Below are 18,701 nucleotides of genomic sequence, written 5' to 3'. Positions count from 1 at the left end.
AGTTCCTTTTGCACCTGTAAAAGATATGCAGTAACAAACTATAATCTAATATGTAATAAATAAAAAATAAAAATATTGTTAATTTTGTAAATAGACCATTCTAATCGAATGGTCGATGTTTATAGTTTTCAAAATATATTGTTATGGGGCTCAAATGATTCTTCTCTTACCGCTTCTCTTTATATTCCAAAACTATTTTATTTAAGGTAAAAAAGTTAGTTTTTTGATACTCTGCCAAGTAACTTTTATAGATTTGGTTTCTTGCTTATGATTTGATAAACATTACAGGATTTTAACGACATTAAATTTCTATTTTTATTTTAACTCATTTAGACGATTTTTTTCTTGCTAAAAATATTTTAGCACATTCGAAGTAGCAAGGCGTTACAAACTTACATTTTTCATATTTTGTGTTATTGTTATGGAACTTTTTTCTAAACAAAAAGATTTTTTTTTTGGGAGATTAAGCTTATGGCTTAGGGGCTCTTCTAATAATGCAAAAAATGCTGTCGAGAGCTATCAGAGTAAGGAGATACCGGACCAGGGGGGAGGGTTGGAGGTCAAAATATTTTAAATGGGGTAAATTTTTAATTTGCTAACATTGAAAACTTATTTTTGTAATCACTTTTATTTAAACTCTTCCAATTTACAAAAAAGCCCAAAACCGCATATATTCGTCTGAAAATAAGAATATATAAATCATTCTTATCATTAAAATTATAAACTGATTGTTCTCCAAAACGTTAAAAGTGAAAAAAAAAACCTTGATGAAGGAAGCCACCATGAAGTGTGGTCTGTGTAAAACCAGTGTAATCCACATATACTGGTTAAACGGGAAAAGGGGGCATTTCTCATTTTGTCAATTTTGGTTTATATTATCCATATCATCCACCCCCCCCAGGCCCTTCCCCCCTCCATTCTATTCAACGGAATGACAATGCTGTGTTTTGATATTCATCGTAGGAAGGAATCAAAATTTCAAATAAGAGACAAAATTGGAGAAAGGTATTGAGTCACAATCTTAAATAGTGTAAAACCTATTCTTTGCATTTTTGCATTTTGCAACATACTGGTGTAAACTTTTGATATATCAACTTTAGATTTTTTGGACTAATCAAAGTTTTAAATGTAAGTGAAAATTAGAATTTATAAGAGAAAAAAAAAGTTTTAGTTTAAAAAATAATTAACTTTATAATAGGCTTCTGAGGAATAAAAACAACTTTGCTATACTGACAAATAGGTTCAGTAAATTTGAATACAAAAATTGTAATAAAAAACTTACCACTAATGAATTTATAAAAAGAACTCGGGCTATACACGTCGGACACAATACCCTAGATTTCAAACATTCCATTAAAGCAAAAGGGTACTCTTTTAGATACGGGAGGGGGGTGGGGGGTTGGAGTATACTATAAGTGAGCTAATAATAGGTTAATAAAAAATCACCAAATATTTTCTAGACTTCCAAATTAACTATTCTTCTGTAAACAGACCTAAAATAACCCAGATTTTCTTTTAAATTTATGGTTCAACTCAACTGTAAAATTGTGTTTGTCATTTTTAAATTATCAAGGATCCCATTAAAGGCCGTCATTAAACGCTCATTCTTTTTTTTGAAAAACAGAATAAAACATAAATATGAATATATGTATATTTGTGAATAGTTGGATTTAACTCTGGCGAGTCCCCCCCCCCCACCAGCTTCATGCTTGATTAGAAAGAGTGAAATATGTAGTTTTGAAATACATTATATATATATAATATATATAAATATTTAAAGTTTGGATGGATGTGCTCCCTGTTATATATATCCTGTATTGTTGTAGATCTGTAAACTTCTATTAATCCTCCAGTTCGTTCCACTAGAACAAAACATATTCTAAGTAAAATGAAAATAATATGATGAGTCTCTGGATTAAAATCTGATGTTTTCGACTATAACTTCCATTATTGAAGGGCTATTGAGAAGACCAAAGATGTGTTGACCAAATAAATTTGTGTCTCTTACACTCTCACAAAGTCTAGTATGTACCAGTAATGTAGTGTACAGAAACTGAGTTTTTGCCAAAAACTTAAATGCTCTAATCCCTCTATCTTTGCAACCTGGTGGCGTAAACCTTTGATATTTCCAACATAGAGTATTTGATCTAACAGAATACACTGTTTTAAATATGAAAGGTCTACGACATTAGGTCTCAGAAGAACATAGTTCTTTTGACCTTTTCTTTCTTTTTAACTTTCTCAAGGATGCCGTAGTTAATTAAGTATGCCTATTTTTATTTTTAAATGGAGGGTCACTTGAAATTATAACGACAGACCGTCAAAGATCACATTCAAAATGTAGTTTTACCCCCCTCAATACGCACTATTTTTAAGTTATAATCCGGCAAATAATTTTGTTTTGCACTTAGTCCCCATCGGATTTAAAAATACTGCCAGCTTAAACTCTAAACTTACTTTCCTCCTCCAACCTTTCTTGCGCTCGACTTAAGTTTTCAAAATACTCATCCTCCTCTGACATCCTAGACAATACAAAAATTAAACAATAAGCAATCATAAGGGGGAAACCATTTGGCAATTTTTTGATAAAAATGCTCAAATCCACAATTCACCAGTTATAAAGTTTTCTTTGATACATTTAAAAAAAAATTTGAGATTTTTATTTATGATTTTTTAACTCATTCAGATTTTGTTTTTAGTGTTCATCGAATCACTAATGTAAGCCAAAACAACTTCATAAAATTGAATTAAGATGCGTATCAAAATATCGGTGTTGAGACATTGAGTTCAGAAACATTAAATGGTTAAATGGATGGTATTCAGCGCCACAAGACGCATTTTTTAATAACAATTTCAACATGTTCTGAACATTTTTATAATGGACCTTTCCTTATGATCGCAGTTTTTAAAATTGTTGATTACTAAATCGGTTTATATCTATAAAATTTTTTTCTTCAAATTTGCTTCTAAGGAAAAGAGTCTTTGTCACAAACTCAACTTTTCTAATCCTTATATAAATTCGCAACCTAAAGATGTCAAATCTTTTATATTTCAAACTTAGATTATTTGATCTAACAGAATTCATAGTTTGAAATATTAAAAGGTCTACGACATTGGGTGGAAAGATATAGTGGTTACAAAATCAGATTTAGTGACAAAGACTGTTATAGTCCTTTGCTACTGTATGATTTTTGGTGGTGCAAAAAGTGACATTTTCTTTTAAACATTTTAATTAACGTAAGGTAGTCTATATCTACCAAAAAATGTGCATAAATCTGATATTTAAGGTAAGATAGAAGTAAGAAAAGGTCCGGTTGAACCATATTGAGACAGCTAAAGAACCTTTACAACTTCAATAAAAAAGTAAGCGATTTATTAAGAATCAAAATTAAGTAAAAAGTAATTAAAATAATAAATTTTCCTCCAATACTTGTTGAACCCCTTGTTTTTAAACCAACAGCAGAAAAAATGAATAACGATAATTTTTAAACGAAATCTACCTTTCATTAGCTGTTTGGGCCGGGAAAAGTTTGTAAAGTAATGTAGGAGCCAGCCATAGGAATACGGTGATTAAAAACTGAAAAGTATATATATATATATCATACAGGACTGAGGACTTTCACGCGTTCAAGCTTTTAAAGTGGATAGATAAATCAATTTTAGCAGATTTTAGTTTTCGAGGAAACAATTATTTGAAGTTTTGAGACGATTTTATTTTTCTTAGTAAGTAAAATAGTTCAAATTTGAATTTTATATTCTAGAAGCAATTTAGTTTTAATCGATGTTCAAGCCAACTTCTTTTCATCGTTTTCCAATTGAAATAAATTTTCAAGGCAAAATTTTTGAAGTATATAAATATAATTTAGATAAATTAATCAAAAAGGTGCATTTGTCAGTTAATGTCCAAGTTATCTTTATTTTTTCCAAATCCAAATCCAAAAGTTATGCCCGTATTGAATTTTAAAATTAATATAATCAACTTACTATACTAGTTGAGATACCAATATTCCTGGCTACAGTGGTCGGGGTCATGAAGAAGTTTATTATACTGTGCAGGTCAACTTGGTCTTCAAATACTTCCAGGGATACTAGCCGGTCATTCGCGGTCAGCTCAAACGGGTCTAAACAATATTGAAATCAATTTTTTTTGGTTAGAGCTACGGAGCACCTGGTTCTTAATAAGTTTTATAGTGACCCTTTGTTAGAGGGGCATGCCATATAGGGCCTACATACAACGTACCCTTAACATCTTTATCTGATCAATAATATGGGAAAGATATCGACGTTTTCCTTGATTGATATGTGTTTCATCAGTTGATCCTAGATCATAGTCTGTGTAAGACCTCTCTCCTGAGCGAGGGAGGGGTGGCTGCTCCCACGATTTTGGAGTTGCTACCAGGGATTTCAGTCCAAGTAGCTAGCCAAAGGCGATCATATAGTTTTGATTAGCCAAACTGACGACATTTGTTTCAGCTTTCACATTAAAGATTATTTGTAAACGTAAAAAATATATTTTTTTAGCTAGATACATAAAGGTTTCATTTGAGCTGGTATAATACATCTCAACATCTTTATAAGTTATCTTACTTCAAAGTTTTTTTTTAGAAAAATCCAATTTGTCGCTTAAAAAAATCTTTAATTGATTGGTGCCAATCAAAAATGCGTTTTTACTCAACAGCCACGAAATAAAAATTGTTCTATGTTAAATTTAGATGGCCTGCAGTATACCAAAAATTATCAAATTTTTGAAATATCTGAGGAAAACTATGTTTTTTCTTAGTCAGACAATAAATAAACAGGAGGGTAATAATCAACCACAGGAAAAATAATCAAAAAGAGTCATGAAGCATTCTAGTAGTACATTATACATCAATCCAGCTTTTTACCGAACTTATTCAGCAACTGGAGCCCTCATGGAAAATCTTCTGACCACAACATGAATAATAATGGGATAATTTATCCTAATTCCGCACACACATAGGAAATTAGTATAAAACAAGAGGAAAAACAGGGATTTTCTGCAAGAAGATCTCTCTATAACTCTGTGAAACATCAAACCTTATCCTACTTCACGAGCAGATATAGTGGAACTCAGAAGCCCCTATACTGTGGAATCGAAATTAAAACTTTCTGAGAGGGATCAGCATTTTGAAATGGGAGTACTTGTCTTAGGGGTTGCTCCTAGATCACCTTGAACCTAGCTAAATGCAGTATTAGTCTATGGAGATCGCTTGAACTTTTAATCAAAATTACTGCAGGGTACATTGATATTGCAGCAGATTCAGAATTTAAGAAAAATCAAAATTCTACTAATTCATATCCTGAGTATAAACCTGTAGAAAAATTGGCAAAGTCAGCTTCTTGAGGAAATACAAATTGCTTTATCAATTCAGAATTGCAAGTAGGGTATGCAGATAATACAACACGATTAAACAAAGTGAACAAGGGAAGACAGAAAAGAAGAATATTGGAAAAAAAAGATTATCTGCATTATAAACATATATCAATTAATAGTCGCTTAAAAGTTGTAATTTGCAAGAAAATATCAAAATTAGAAATAAGTGTTTAATCAAACAATTTCCTTCAGTGTTTCTGTAGCAATAAATCCGCAAGTCACTCTTTTAGAGAACCCACAAATGAAAATGACAAAGTTTTTTTTTACAGAGAATCATGAATTTCACATTCAATCTTGATCAGACAGCTTTTAGGGTATCGTTGTGGATCGAAGATGTTTGTCAATAAGTTCCTTCCACAAAATGAAAAATAAACCAACCAATTAAAAGCTGAAGGCCCGAATTTCCTCTCCAGAAAAGTGCATAAAGCAGCAACCAACAGCCATTTATCATCAGAAACTATAAAAAACATTTTTTAATGTAACCTTTTCCAACTTTTTGTATACAAAGTTAAAATTGATAAATAACTTGACATTTCGATGGGACTTTTTAGTACTTTTGAGCGCAACTAGGGAGTTGGGTTAACATGACTTTTTAGTAGTTAATAATATTAAAATACGTTTGAAACTTTTAAATACGACTATCTGATATATTTGTAAACTTATATGACTTACTGCTATTGTATCTCGGGATAGGGTGTAGGTCACCAGATTTCTTTTGTTAATTCTTCTTAAAATTTCTTGGATTGTCGTTTGTCTAAAATTAAAATAATTAAAATTATTATACTGTGTTATATATTAGCTTGGGATTTTTGTCTGGAAATCAAACTTTATCAGCTAAAGCTCGCCACCTAACGAAAATGTGTAAAACAAGCCAAAAAAAAACATTCCCGCGAGCTCACTTACATTTCATATAGTTAGACTTCATATAATTACAATTTTACAAGTTACACATGCCAAAATAGGAACTGCATTTGATTTTTTACGATAAAAAAACAAGGATAAATCCATCCTTTCGAGTAGACAAAAGCTTTATAGGATACAGTTGTTAATAAAGGGTCACTTGAAAACACTACGTGCAGTTCCTTTATAATCTACAGATTACAAATCTAATATAACTAATATTGTACTATCTCTGTAATCTTTAAAAATAGTAAACAAATATCTAATATTGGAACTTTGAAATTTTACAACTCTTTAAACATGCAACAGTTCTAAGTACATATTTAAACAATACAAATGAATATTTGTGCCCTTTAGAGGGGTTTAGACTTGAAAATTTAATTATGATTTTAAAATAATTTAACTGAAATTTAATTAAATATTTTTGACCTTATCAGAAAAATACAATATTAGCACTAAACCTACTAAACCGTGAGAAACAATGAAATTGTGGAAGTACTGTAAAAATAATGAAGAATTTTCTATTTGTTTTTTTTGCATTCTTAAAATACAAATGTTAGGGGGAAAAATTGGCAAAATTGACGTCATTTCAAGTGACCCTGTTCGATTTTCAACGGTACCTTATAAACCTTTGTCTGATCAAGGAACATTCGAATATGTAGTGCTGAAACCACAAGTAGCAAGCAAATAGTATACAAAGAAATATACAGAGTGAGCTTCCGGAAATCAATTTTTTCCTTTAAAAACAAGGATATTTATGTTATCCTAGCTCGTGCAAAGGTTTAAAGAATACATCGCACTTGCCCCTCTACAAATTTCGGGTCACTTGAAATTGCGGCTACAGTCTCTTTAACCAAACAGAACGTTTCTTTTTTTCTAAATTGTTTTTTTACTTACTTCCATTGTTCGAACCAAGGCAAATCCCAAAGTCCTCTTTTTTGTCTAGATTTACTTTCCTCCGGTGTCGTTGATGGAGACGAGTTATTCAAAATGGAGGTTGGATTTGATTCATTCAAAATGGAGGTTGGATTTGATTCATTCAAAATGGAGAGTGGATTTGATGCATTCAAAATGGAGGTTGGATTTGATGCATTCATATTTGAGGTTGGAGTTAATAAGCTCAAAATTGAGAATGGAGTTGGTAAATTCGAAATGGAGGACTGAGTTGATGAATTCAAAATGAAGGTTGGAGTTAATCTATTTAAAATGGCAGTTTGAGGTAAAGTATTCAAAATGGAGGTTGGAGGTAAAGAATTCAAAATGGAGGTTGAAGTTGAATAATTCAAGGTGGAGGTTGAAGATGAAGAATATAAAATGGAGTTTGAACTTAGCACCGTTAAATTATTTTCATTATTTAATGTTTCATCCGTTAAATTGGATTGAACAGTTTCACTTATTGGATTTCTAGAGTTTAATATTAACATTTGTTCTAAAACTTTGCTTTTATCCAGCCTTGATGTTCTTAAAATTCTCAAGTCTGATGATGAAAATGATTTTGCTGAGCCATGAGAATAGTCTGGAATAACATAAAGAATATAGTTTATGTTTATCTTTAATAATTTAATAGTACAACACCGTTTTAATCTTAGTAGACTTTTTATTTGCTTCATATATTTTAAGCTTTATACCTATAAACATTTCGTTTGTTCCACTCTCAATTCAAAATTTTAAGAGCATCAATAAAATTTGATTTGGTCAACTTTGAATTACTAGGCTTTTAGGGCGCTTCGCGCCCATCTTCTATTTAAATTGTGAACAATTGTTCTTTTTGTTTACATTTTAAAACAAAGAAGAAAAACAAATTGCGGATTTTCAAGAATTTAAATTTTTTTACAAAATTAAAAACCTTTAAAACACAATTTTTTAAATTTTTATCATTCATAAACCTTCCCTGTGGTCACGTGATGTCCCACAAAAAATTTGGACCCGATCGGTTCAGCTGTTTTGACATTTATTGGATACAAACAAACAGACACCCAAACAAACAGACAAACAAGCCAAATTATAGAAGAAGAGAAAACATGGTTTTATAGACTAAATTTGAGTGTGCAAAGCCGTGAAATTTTACAAACAAAACTTCGCAAATATTATAAAATCCATCTTTCATGGGAAACGTATTTGAAGCCAGACAAAATATCTAGTTTTTCTTACATTTGACTCATTTTGTTGGGGTGATAATTCATTCAAACATATTCAGAAACTGTTCCGTTTAAATTTTTTTTAAGTTCTCGTGTCAGTGCAATTTCAATAATTTTCTAAAGCTTTATAATCGTTTAATCATGAATTGTAACGGTGAAACACCAACAAATAAATTGCTATTTAAAAGTTCATCACACAAAAAATGTATAAAAGTTTTAAATTACACATTTGACTGTCCAATCTCAACAGAAAGAGACATCTCAACAACATTACTATTGATTAAAACGCGGTTTACAATATTGCAATATCTATCTATATAGACTATAGAGGCTAAGACAGAAACGTTTCATTGATTCCTTCATGGGTCTTTTAAAATATTAGGTCACTTTAAACTATACTATAAAGGGACTGTCGTTGATATTCAAGTGACCGTTCTTTTAAAAAAATTGAGGCATGCCCAATTCACAATAATACCATTTAAACCTTCTTGACAATACTGTGGAAGAAATCGTTACTTGAACATAAATGTTTAAGTTACTTTATAGAAAAACAACAATCATGGAAATCAATCTTCAAAGAGAAGATTATACATATCTCACTCATTCTTGATCAGATAATGCTTTCAAGGGTACTTTTGTGATTCGAAATTACGTGTATTACATTGTTTTATTCTCTATGTTTCCTGATTGGTTGAAAATACATATTCCTGGCATAAGAAGAAGGAATAGATGTGCGAAAAGTCGAGGAGAGAAAATAAGGGCGGCTGGAAACCAAACCTGAAAAATATAGTTTTCAGGATTAAAAAAATTTTCAGAGAGAAATAAAGAAACTTTAGCTAGGGAGGAATACACCCCTGCACCGAAATGGAAAAGAAAAAAACGAAACTACAATCAACATTGAAGTCCCGTATCCATCTTTTGACGCTGTGTTACCCTGAAGAATGGAGGTTTTTTACCTAGCTATAAATATACGACAACCCTGGTGAGCTGTCAAGTAGTCTAATACCCATGGATATATTATCTAATACCCCTCGGAAAGACGTTAATTCTTTTGATCGAATCTAGTTCTATGTGTAAGCATCAAGATGTCAGTTACATGTACAAGTTTCTGTCCAAGATGAATCTTACAAGAATCGAAAGATCGTTTTATTAAAAATATCCACTCCTTTCTATCATACGTTTGTACTAATTTGAAATTTATGGCGCTAAGATATCTTAGCAAAGAATATTATGAAAAAGAAAATTGAAAAAAAGAGAGAGCTCTGGACAATAGGCGTAATATTAGGGAGAAACAAAATCAGAAATATATGTGTCAAAATGCAATTTCTCATGTCTACAAAGGATCAGAATGTGTAGTTCTACAAGACAGGAATAGCTAATATTAACAATAAATATTATCTTATCTCATCTCTAGGCAATTTTGTCTCTTTTGTGATATACCATTAGTGCTTTCTCCCATTAAATCATTTGTGCTTATTACTCTGGCATTTTTTTTTATAAAGAAAAATGCAGATCTCCAAAATTAAAAAGTTTTATATTGTCATTTAAGTCTCATCCTTTGTGGATAATAATTGCCCATTGTGAAGGACATTTCAAATATATAGGACATATTATTGAATAACATTTCATGATTGACTTTTTCATATATAAGACTTTTTTTAGAAATACATTTCATATGAAATTGAGAAGTGTTCAAAACAGATGGACATTTCCATGATAGAAAATTACATAGATGAAATTATCATGAAAAGGACATATCATAGGCATGACACTTCATAGACAAGACAAGACATTTCATAGATAAGACATATAATAGAAATACTTTTCACGGGTGAAATGTTCATTTTAGACGGACATTGTAAGAAAGGATAATACATAAATAAAAATTTCAAGGATGTTCATTTCATCATAGAAAGGACTTTTATGTATAGGACATTTCATGGACATGACACATCATAGACAAGGCTTTTCACAGATGAAACATTTTATAGATATAGGACATTTAATACATAGATAGGAAATTCCTATTTCATGGATAGTACATTTCACAGACTAGCTAAATATATCAGATTGTTGTGGGGCGTCTTTAAACTTTCTTTATTTTAAATCAAGAATAGCTTACCAATAATAAATAGGACACATCAGACATTGTTTGAGATCATTTAAACACATATCTGCCCCCCATCATGAGATCAATTTCTAAACATAAATAAATATTTCATTCATCAATGCAATTCAGAATTCAGCTTTTTTAATCTACAAGAAATGGACTGTAAGCGTTATTTTAAGTGGCTCTTTATGAAAAGAAGGCAATGTCCGATTTACAATGGTACCCTCTAAACCTTTCACTGTTATCGAGGGCATATACAGGGTGTCCCACGAAAAAGGACAAAAGGTGAATAGTCATAATTTGATAAATTGTTTGATATTAAAGAGACTGATAATATTTTTGCCATTTCTATATATTTATATTTTTATTTTTTGGGGGGATTTCACAGCAAAATATATATGAGTTAAACAATTTTTTAAAGAAATAAACTGCAAAAAGTCTTTTAAATCTAAAACAGTAGTCGGAAGAAGACATTCTTCCAAATACCAGCTGTTATGTTTTGCGGGACACCCTGTAACTCAACGTTCATGTCTCTTAAATGTTAGGTAAAAAGCAGTAAAATTAGAGTGTACGTTAGCGTCAATCATGAACTCAACGCGAATGACGTCACATTTATCACCATGATATTCTGTTTTAAACACGGTTTTCAGTAATTCAAATGTAAATATATATTCTGCCACTTCTAGAAAGTAATTGATTAAATTATTTAAATATAAAAAAACTTAATCCAAAGTGCTCATCAATTACGAGCTTTTGTGTAAATAGATAAGGATAAGTCAATGGTTTCCAGGGTACCGTTGTGAATCCTTGATAGTCAAAGGTTTCCAGGGTGCCGTTGTGAATCCTTGATAGTCAAAGGTTTCCAGGGTACAGTTGTTAATCCTTGATCAGTCAAAGGTTTCCAGGGTACCGTTGTGAATCCTTGATCAGTCAAAGGTTTCCAGGGTACCGTTGTGAATCCTTGATCATTCAAAGGTTTCCAGGGTACCGTTGTGAATCCTTGGTCAGTCAAAGGTTTCCAAAGGTAACTTTGTGAATTCTTATTCAGTCAATGGTTTCCAGGGTACCGTTGTGAATCCTTGATCAGTCAATGGTTTCCAGGGTACCATTGTGAATCCTTATTCAGTCAATGGTTTCCAGAGTACCGTTGTGAATCCTTGATGAGTCAATGGTTCCCAGGGTACTGTTGTGAATCCTTGATCATTCAATGTTTCCAGGGTACCGTTGTTAATCCTTGATCATTCAATGGTTTCTAGGGTACCGTTATGAATCCTTGGTCAGTCAAAGGTTTCCAAAGGTAACTTTGTGAATTCTTATTCAGTCAATGGTTTCCAGGGTACCGTTGTAAATCTTTGATCAGTCAATGGTTTCCAGGGTACCGTTGTGAATCCTTGATCATTCAATGGTTTCCAGGGTACCGTTGTGAATCTTTGATCAGTCAATGGTTTCTAGGGTACCGTTGTGAATCCTTATTCAGTCAATGGTTTCCAGGGTACCGTTGTGAATCCTTATTCAGTCAATGGTTTCCATAGTACCGTTGTGAATCCTTGATCATTCAATGGTTTCCAGGGTACCGTTGTGAATCCTTATTCAGTCAATGGTTTCCAGAGTACTGTTATGAATCCTTGATCAGTCAATGGTTTCCAGGATACCGATGTGAATCCTTGATCAGTAAACGGTTTCCAGAGTACCGTTGTGAATCCTTGATCAGTCAATGGTTTCCAAGGTACCGTTGTGAATCCTTGATCAGTCAATGGTTTCCAGGGTACCGTTGAGAATCCTTATTCAGTCAATGGTTTCCAGGGAACCGCTGTGAATCCTTGATCATTCAATGGTTTCCAGGGTACCGATGTGAATCATTGATCAGTAAACGGTTTCCAGAGTACCGTTGTAAATCCTTGTTCAGTCAAAAGTTTCCAGGGTACCGTTGTGAATCCATATTAAGTCAAAGGTTTCCAGGGTACCGTTGTGAATCCTTGATCAGTCAATGGTTTCCAGAGTACTGTTGTGAATCCTTGATGAGTCAATGGTTTCCAGAGTACTGTTGTGAATCCTTGATCAGTCAATGGTTTCCAGGGTACCGTTGTGAATCCTTGATCAGTCAATGGTTTCCAGGGTACTGTTGTGAATCCTTGATCAGTCAATGGTTTCCAGAGTACTGTTGTGAATCCTTGATCAGTCAATGGTTTCCAGAGTACTGTTGTGAATCCTTGATCAGTCAATGGTTTGTTTGTACAGAGTAAAGACAAAAAACCTGTTCCGTGCATTTTAATTTTGAAAAAATACACATATATTTTTGTGCTCTCTAAATTGTCATGAGACATTTTTGACCAAGTTTTACCAGGTGTACAATTTGTATTGGAGGAATATAAACATTGATATGAACCAGGATAAGGGATATATATATATATCCTATCCTGGTTATTTTTTTCTTCCAAGACTTGTTTTCCGGGGAAAAAGGTTGTTTAAAGTAACAGTTGTTAATTTTGAGATTCTGGTGCATTTGTTCTGTACTCTTTAATTGTAAGGTGCAGTAAAGGACTTATCAGTTTATTTTGCAGTGACTCCTGTAATTTTAAAAATCTGGTGTCGTTTTTTCTGGAACTTTAATTTTTTCGTTATTTTCTGAAATCTACGGATAGCTTTATTTATTTGCTTTTAGTTTTTAGTTTAGTTTTTATCATTAAATGTTTGAAATGTTACTATAAATTTGTCAACACTCCCTTTATTCTAAGAATTACTCACAATTAACCTGCACTGTGCATTTAAAGGTTATCCAATAAACCTTACACCAGATGATTAAATGCCTTAAACTTTACAGTTCTGGAAGAAATAAATTTCAAAAACAGCAAAAGCTATAAAAGGAGACATTAATTTTATAATGAATAAAGGGAAAGTGCAGATAAAACGAAAAGATTAAAGTGCTGCAAAATTTGTGTGGCAACATGATGATCGTTGTCGATTTTAGTGTGTATTTAATTTGTAATTTTATGATTATTTAAAATCCTTGTATGGCTTTAGAAATGTAACATATATTTATTTTTATATATATATATATATTGTAAGTTTAGACTACTCATGCTTTCACCCTGGCAAAAGATACTTGCAAAAGTTACTGGATCAATCTTTAAATGGTTGTAATTTTTCTCAGATTGTTATGTAACATTGTGAAAGAAAAAAACGAAACAAGTCACTACGCAATTTTGTTCCGAATCCGCAATCAGGCTATTTTATTTTAAATTATTATCACATGTTTGTAATTGAAATAAAGATTTATGTATGAAGAATAAGAAGTTGAATAAATGCGCGGGATTCAGGGAAACTAAAGAATTGCGGGATCTGCGCCGCGGTTTCTACGCATTTTTGCTTCCTGCAACTAAATGCATCATTAACAATTATACCGTGAAATTTATGCATTAATGCTCCCCCCCCCACACACACCCTCCTCTGTTTTATTTCAATTAATGTTTAATTAAATAAATACAATATAGAAATTGAGTTTAATGAATACAACTTAGTGACGTGTAAGGAATAAGGATGGATAAAATTTTTAACTCTATTGAACTATGAAGTAACAGCTTTGTGGGAATTTTTTTAAATCTAGTAAAATATATATATGTGTTTTTCTTTAAAATGTGTTTTTGAATTTTTAATCAAATTGTTTCTTCTTAAAGGTTTAATTTCTAAAAATGATTTTAAAAGTTTAAACAATTTTAAGAGTCAATAAATAACCTATTAAAAATTTAAAATTATCTATTTATTTTTTATAGATTTTACAATGGCTTAGAATATAAAGACAGTTGGTGATGGCCGGGCAATTACTAGTTTTAAAATTTGAATTAAATTGTCGATTATTCTCAACATTTCCTTCCTTACACTGCCAAACTCTACAACAAAAAAACCCGAAAATATAGTGTTTTTTTCGATTTTTTCTTACGATTAACATTTTGCATAGTTTAAGGAAAGTAAATTTTTGCAAAATAAATTCAGCTCTGAAATGATAAAACTTTATTTATAGGAAACAATATTTTGGGGTGCCTTTAAAAGTCTAAAAACCTAAAAAGTGAGAAGAAAAAAGTTTTGCCAACCACTAATAGTAAAATTGAATAAAAATGTTACTCCTTTTAAAAAATGTACTGCCCTTTACAAAGTAATACAATATAAGCACAATTTTTTATTCTCCATTTTGTTTAAATTGTTTTAAATACTATGCAAACGTTTGAATAGAAAACTAAAGACAAAGGTTATTGGTATTTCCTGCAGGGAAAAGAGAGTAATAAATAAATTAACAAAATTTCACAATTTCTAAAAGTTTTGTATTTAAAGCCAACATATTTCAAGTGGAAACGAATCTTTAATACTTACAATTTGACGCCATACAAAATTTATCATTTTTTCCTTTGTCATTTTTGTCAATTTCCTTAACCCCAACTTGCACAAAATGTAAGATATCTGCAATAAAACGGATTAGTTGCTAGCGTAATTTTTTATTCGTATAAGGTAATACAATTAAAAATGGTTACTTTATAATGTGAAAATTGCCATTTTTATCAATATTGTATCTTTTTCAGAAGCAGTTTTTTAGAACCCAATTTTTCACAGCCGTCCTTCTGCAAAAGTTATCTAAAATTCACGATTTTTTTCTTAGCCCGGGAACTTTTGCTGTGATTTCTTGATCTTAATATCCACAATGGGCGTTTTCAAATATTACGCAGAAGCTGTTTGATTTCTAGATTTGGAAGCAAAATTCCCTGACTACTGATTGACTGTTAATGGGGTATCTAATAAAGATCGAATTAATCTGTAGACTAAGAAAATATCGAGATCAAGCATTCAGAAATTTTATATTCTGAATACAATAATATCTTTATTTTATTCAGAACTTCTTATTCTTTAATCTAAAAGTGGTCATATTGGATATCTAGATCAACCGTTTAAGATTAAAGATACAAAAGTTAAGACGTCACCTGTGGTATAATTTCTTTTATTTAAATCTTTAGAAATTCAATTTTCACTTGTTACTTCCCTAATTCATGTATTTGAGATTATTTCAGATTATACATATTGTCAAAATGGGTTCAATGTAATGTTCTCCTCTCCAGTTTGCGTGGGTCATTTTCAACATTACATTGATTGTGTTTTAGGGTGTCATTGTGAATAGTTGAGCACACAATTGTTGAGTATGATCACACAAAATTTTGTTTAGATTTCCTTTAAACTTTATATGTGTGCAGTGTGCACCGTATGACAAAAAAGTATAAACTAAAGCATCCTTACATTCCAAATGCATCTATCTATCTATCAATCTATCTATCTAACTATCTATCTATTTATCTATCCTTCCTACCAATGTCTACTGAAATGAAGTGTAAAATATTAAAAATGGTAAATGCTACTCAGGCAAGCGGAAAACCAAAAATAAAGGAGAAATTATTTATGAAGAAAAAATATTTTTTAGTTATTAACAACAATGATATCATTAAAATTTAGAAATTTGAAAAAAATTGATTTTTTTGCTAAATCTTTTTACCCCTGAATTGGTTTACAAACTTTAGGTACAATCATACATTATTGACGAAATTAAAGGACGAAAATTGTAAATATAAAAAAAAATAAAAAACAAGATATTAGGGGCGCTTCGCGCGCTCATCTTTCTCAGAACTGGTTCTTTTCTGGGATTTGTAAATTGTTCCTTAGAAATAAGAGAAAAAATCAAAATAAAGTCGCAAATTTTCGTTTTTTGGCGAATCAAAGTGCGTGTGGGAGGGAAGGGGGGGTATGAAAGGAAAGGGATGAACATTCAGGGAAAGAGGTTCTTTTTTTAAAATCTAGATATTTATTTGAGTATCATTGTTTATATGGTTTACAAGATTGTTGAAAATATGAATTTATCACAAGATTTTTTTTTTAACGAGTTATTATGTACATACAATTATAAATAAATAAATCAATAACGTCGGAAACGATTTTAAAAGATACTTTTTTTTTCTGTTTTTTTCCATTTCTGAACTTTTTGTAAGTTTATATTCAAATATTTATAATGAAGCAGTTCGTGAGGAAAAAACTAAATTATTTATTGAAAGATAGCATACTTTTCAGGAGTGTTACTGTAGATACTACAAACACGGTGCGTGTTGTCTTTTATTAAAAAATGCGACATTTAAAAGTGTGCATGCTTATATATGAACATACACGGGAGCGAGTTTCCCTTTTTGTTAACATGATAAAAATAAGATAAGNAGTCGGAGCGTTTTTATCATCGATAATTGGTGCAAGTCCTTTCATTATTTCGACGACTTTTTCGTAAACTTCACTTCGGGAATCGGTACGTGGTTCCGACGGTTTATTGGTGCTCGTGTCGTCGTCTAAACGCATAGCTTTTCCAAGTGGACTAACTTTTTCTCCCTCTTTGTCAAGAGGACGCTTCTTGCCGTTATCGTTCGGTTGCGAGTTCGAGTTCGTAATAATTTCGTTGGGTGTCCTGGTGTTGTTGGTTTCTTCTGGCGTTGCACTGGTGGCACTTAAAATTCCTAGAGCAGGGGTCAGAAAACGAAGAATAGAGGGTTGAGAAACCCCATCTTTAGGGGGATCTTTTTTTTTGTTACCATGCTTCCCCGCCATACTTTCCCGTCAATAAAGAGAAGAAAATAAGGAAGGAAAGGGGAAAAAAAGAGAAGAATAATAAGGTTTTGTATGAGGGGATTGTTTATAAGTACAAGTGTACTTACTTAATTTGCTGAGATTTGCAGTACAGTGTACACACTATCACTACAAAGCCGGAGCTGGTTCACAAGGTGTTTCTCGCTCGAGATACTAGTATGAACTGAAAGAGGAAAGAGGTTCAAAGCTGGTTCAAAGTATACATCGGTGGTATCACAGTTTAATAAAGTGGGGAGGGGGATTTGAAGTATGAATGGAAAGATTAAAAAGGAGGCAATTTGGGTTGAAAGGGGAGGGGGGAGAAACATAAGAGGCCAGTGAAATAAAAGTGGGAGAGTAATTTCAGAAGGGGTGGGGGGGGGGACATTTGAAACATGCATGAAGTGGAGACATGATATGATGGAAGTTGAAGGATTTAAAGGTTTTGAAAGAAGGATTGGAGGGGTTTTTGAGAGATAAACAAATGTTGAAGCAATTCTGACAGAAAATCTGAACAAGCAAAAAGTTTCTTTGAATAGATCCTTTGTATCAAAAACAAATAATTTATTTTCAGTAATAAATAAAACTTTTTCATTTTCTACAGCGTATGCATTATGCATGGACTTTGGGGCTAGGGGGGATGTATGGTGTCCAAGAAAAACCCGTCCATATAAAAAAACGTTGTTTGGAACTATTTGTAAGAAAACTGTGATCTATTACTTTTTAAACTTTATTGTATGAGTGCTTGCAAATATAAAATTACGCAATACTAATATTAAAACACTGGATTTTACTAAACAGTACAGTTAACATTATTAAATTAAGGAAGTATTCATCAAATTTTAAGAGGAATCTGGACAAAACTTAATTAAAGATCAAGCCTCTTCGTATAATTCTGATATTTTAAATTTCAGAGAAATCCATTAAAGAAAACGGTTTATATGTTATAGATGAAAACTAGGGTTTCCAGCGAAAAGGGTAAATCGTGAGAAAAAAAAAATTTCGTCGAACATTTCCAATTTTTCGCTCTTCGACGCTCGAGAAAAATGCTAAAATTTGCGAAAAAATACGTTGCGCAATTTCGCGTAAGTATTCGTTCGCTGGAAACCCTACTGAAAACTTCCTTAAACAGTAACAGCAATATTTAGTTTTGAATTAGTAAATGTAAATTAGGATATATTAATGTACTTATTCAGGTCATCATGTTGATTATGAAATAAGATACTTTTATGCTTTTTGAATGAGCTATTTAGGAAATATATTTTTTGTTTAACTGTTAAATTCAACAATTAGATATTTGGTTAGCATGGATTAATTCTTAGATTATGGTAGAATAAAAGCAAATTCTTGGCTCATCACAGTCTTCTGAGATCCATGTCCATCCTTAAACAGGAATTGTTATCATTATTATTTTTATCTATTGTTATTATTATTATTAGTATTATTATTATTATTTTGATCTTTTATTATCATTATTATTGTTATCATTATAATTATTATTACCATTATTATTATTATT

The 18,701-nt window shown here is 31.5% G+C and overlaps 2 protein-coding genes across 2 annotated transcripts in view; both read right to left on the bottom strand.

Annotated features, from left to right (window-relative positions):
• Positions 1 to 1,220: 1,220 nt before the first annotated feature.
• LOC111709339 (uncharacterized) lies at positions 1,221 to 17,807 on the bottom strand (the record flags this gene model as incomplete). The annotated part of the gene is made up of 11 exons (XM_023482982.1): positions 17,272 to 17,807; positions 10,556 to 10,632; positions 9,117 to 9,210; positions 7,193 to 7,811; positions 6,068 to 6,149; positions 5,774 to 5,852; positions 3,985 to 4,121; positions 3,501 to 3,577; positions 2,458 to 2,522; positions 1,799 to 1,862; positions 1,221 to 1,334 (listed from the first exon to the last, which is right to left on the bottom strand). Coding segments are annotated over exons 2-11 (1,358 nt in total), but the record flags the coding sequence as incomplete, so codon positions are not given.
• A 91-nt stretch (positions 17,808 to 17,898) lies between these two features.
• Positions 17,899 to 18,701, bottom strand: part of LOC111709336 (muscle LIM protein Mlp84B) — a gene marked incomplete in the record, with an annotated part of 13,937 nt that continues 13,134 nt past the window's right edge. Inside the window, 1 exon segment of the mRNA XM_023482977.1 lies at positions 17,899 to 18,565. Within this exon segment, the coding sequence (XP_023338745.1) occupies positions 18,506 to 18,565 (60 nt within the window).

The sequence above is a fragment of the Eurytemora carolleeae genome, unplaced genomic scaffold (assembly GCF_000591075.1).
Source record: "Eurytemora carolleeae unplaced genomic scaffold, Eaff_2.0 scaffold958, whole genome shotgun sequence".
Classification (NCBI taxonomy): Eukaryota; Metazoa; Arthropoda; class Copepoda; order Calanoida; family Temoridae; genus Eurytemora; species Eurytemora carolleeae.
Note: the sequence above shows the minus strand (reverse complement) of the source record. Positions and strands in the feature narration are given on the sequence as shown.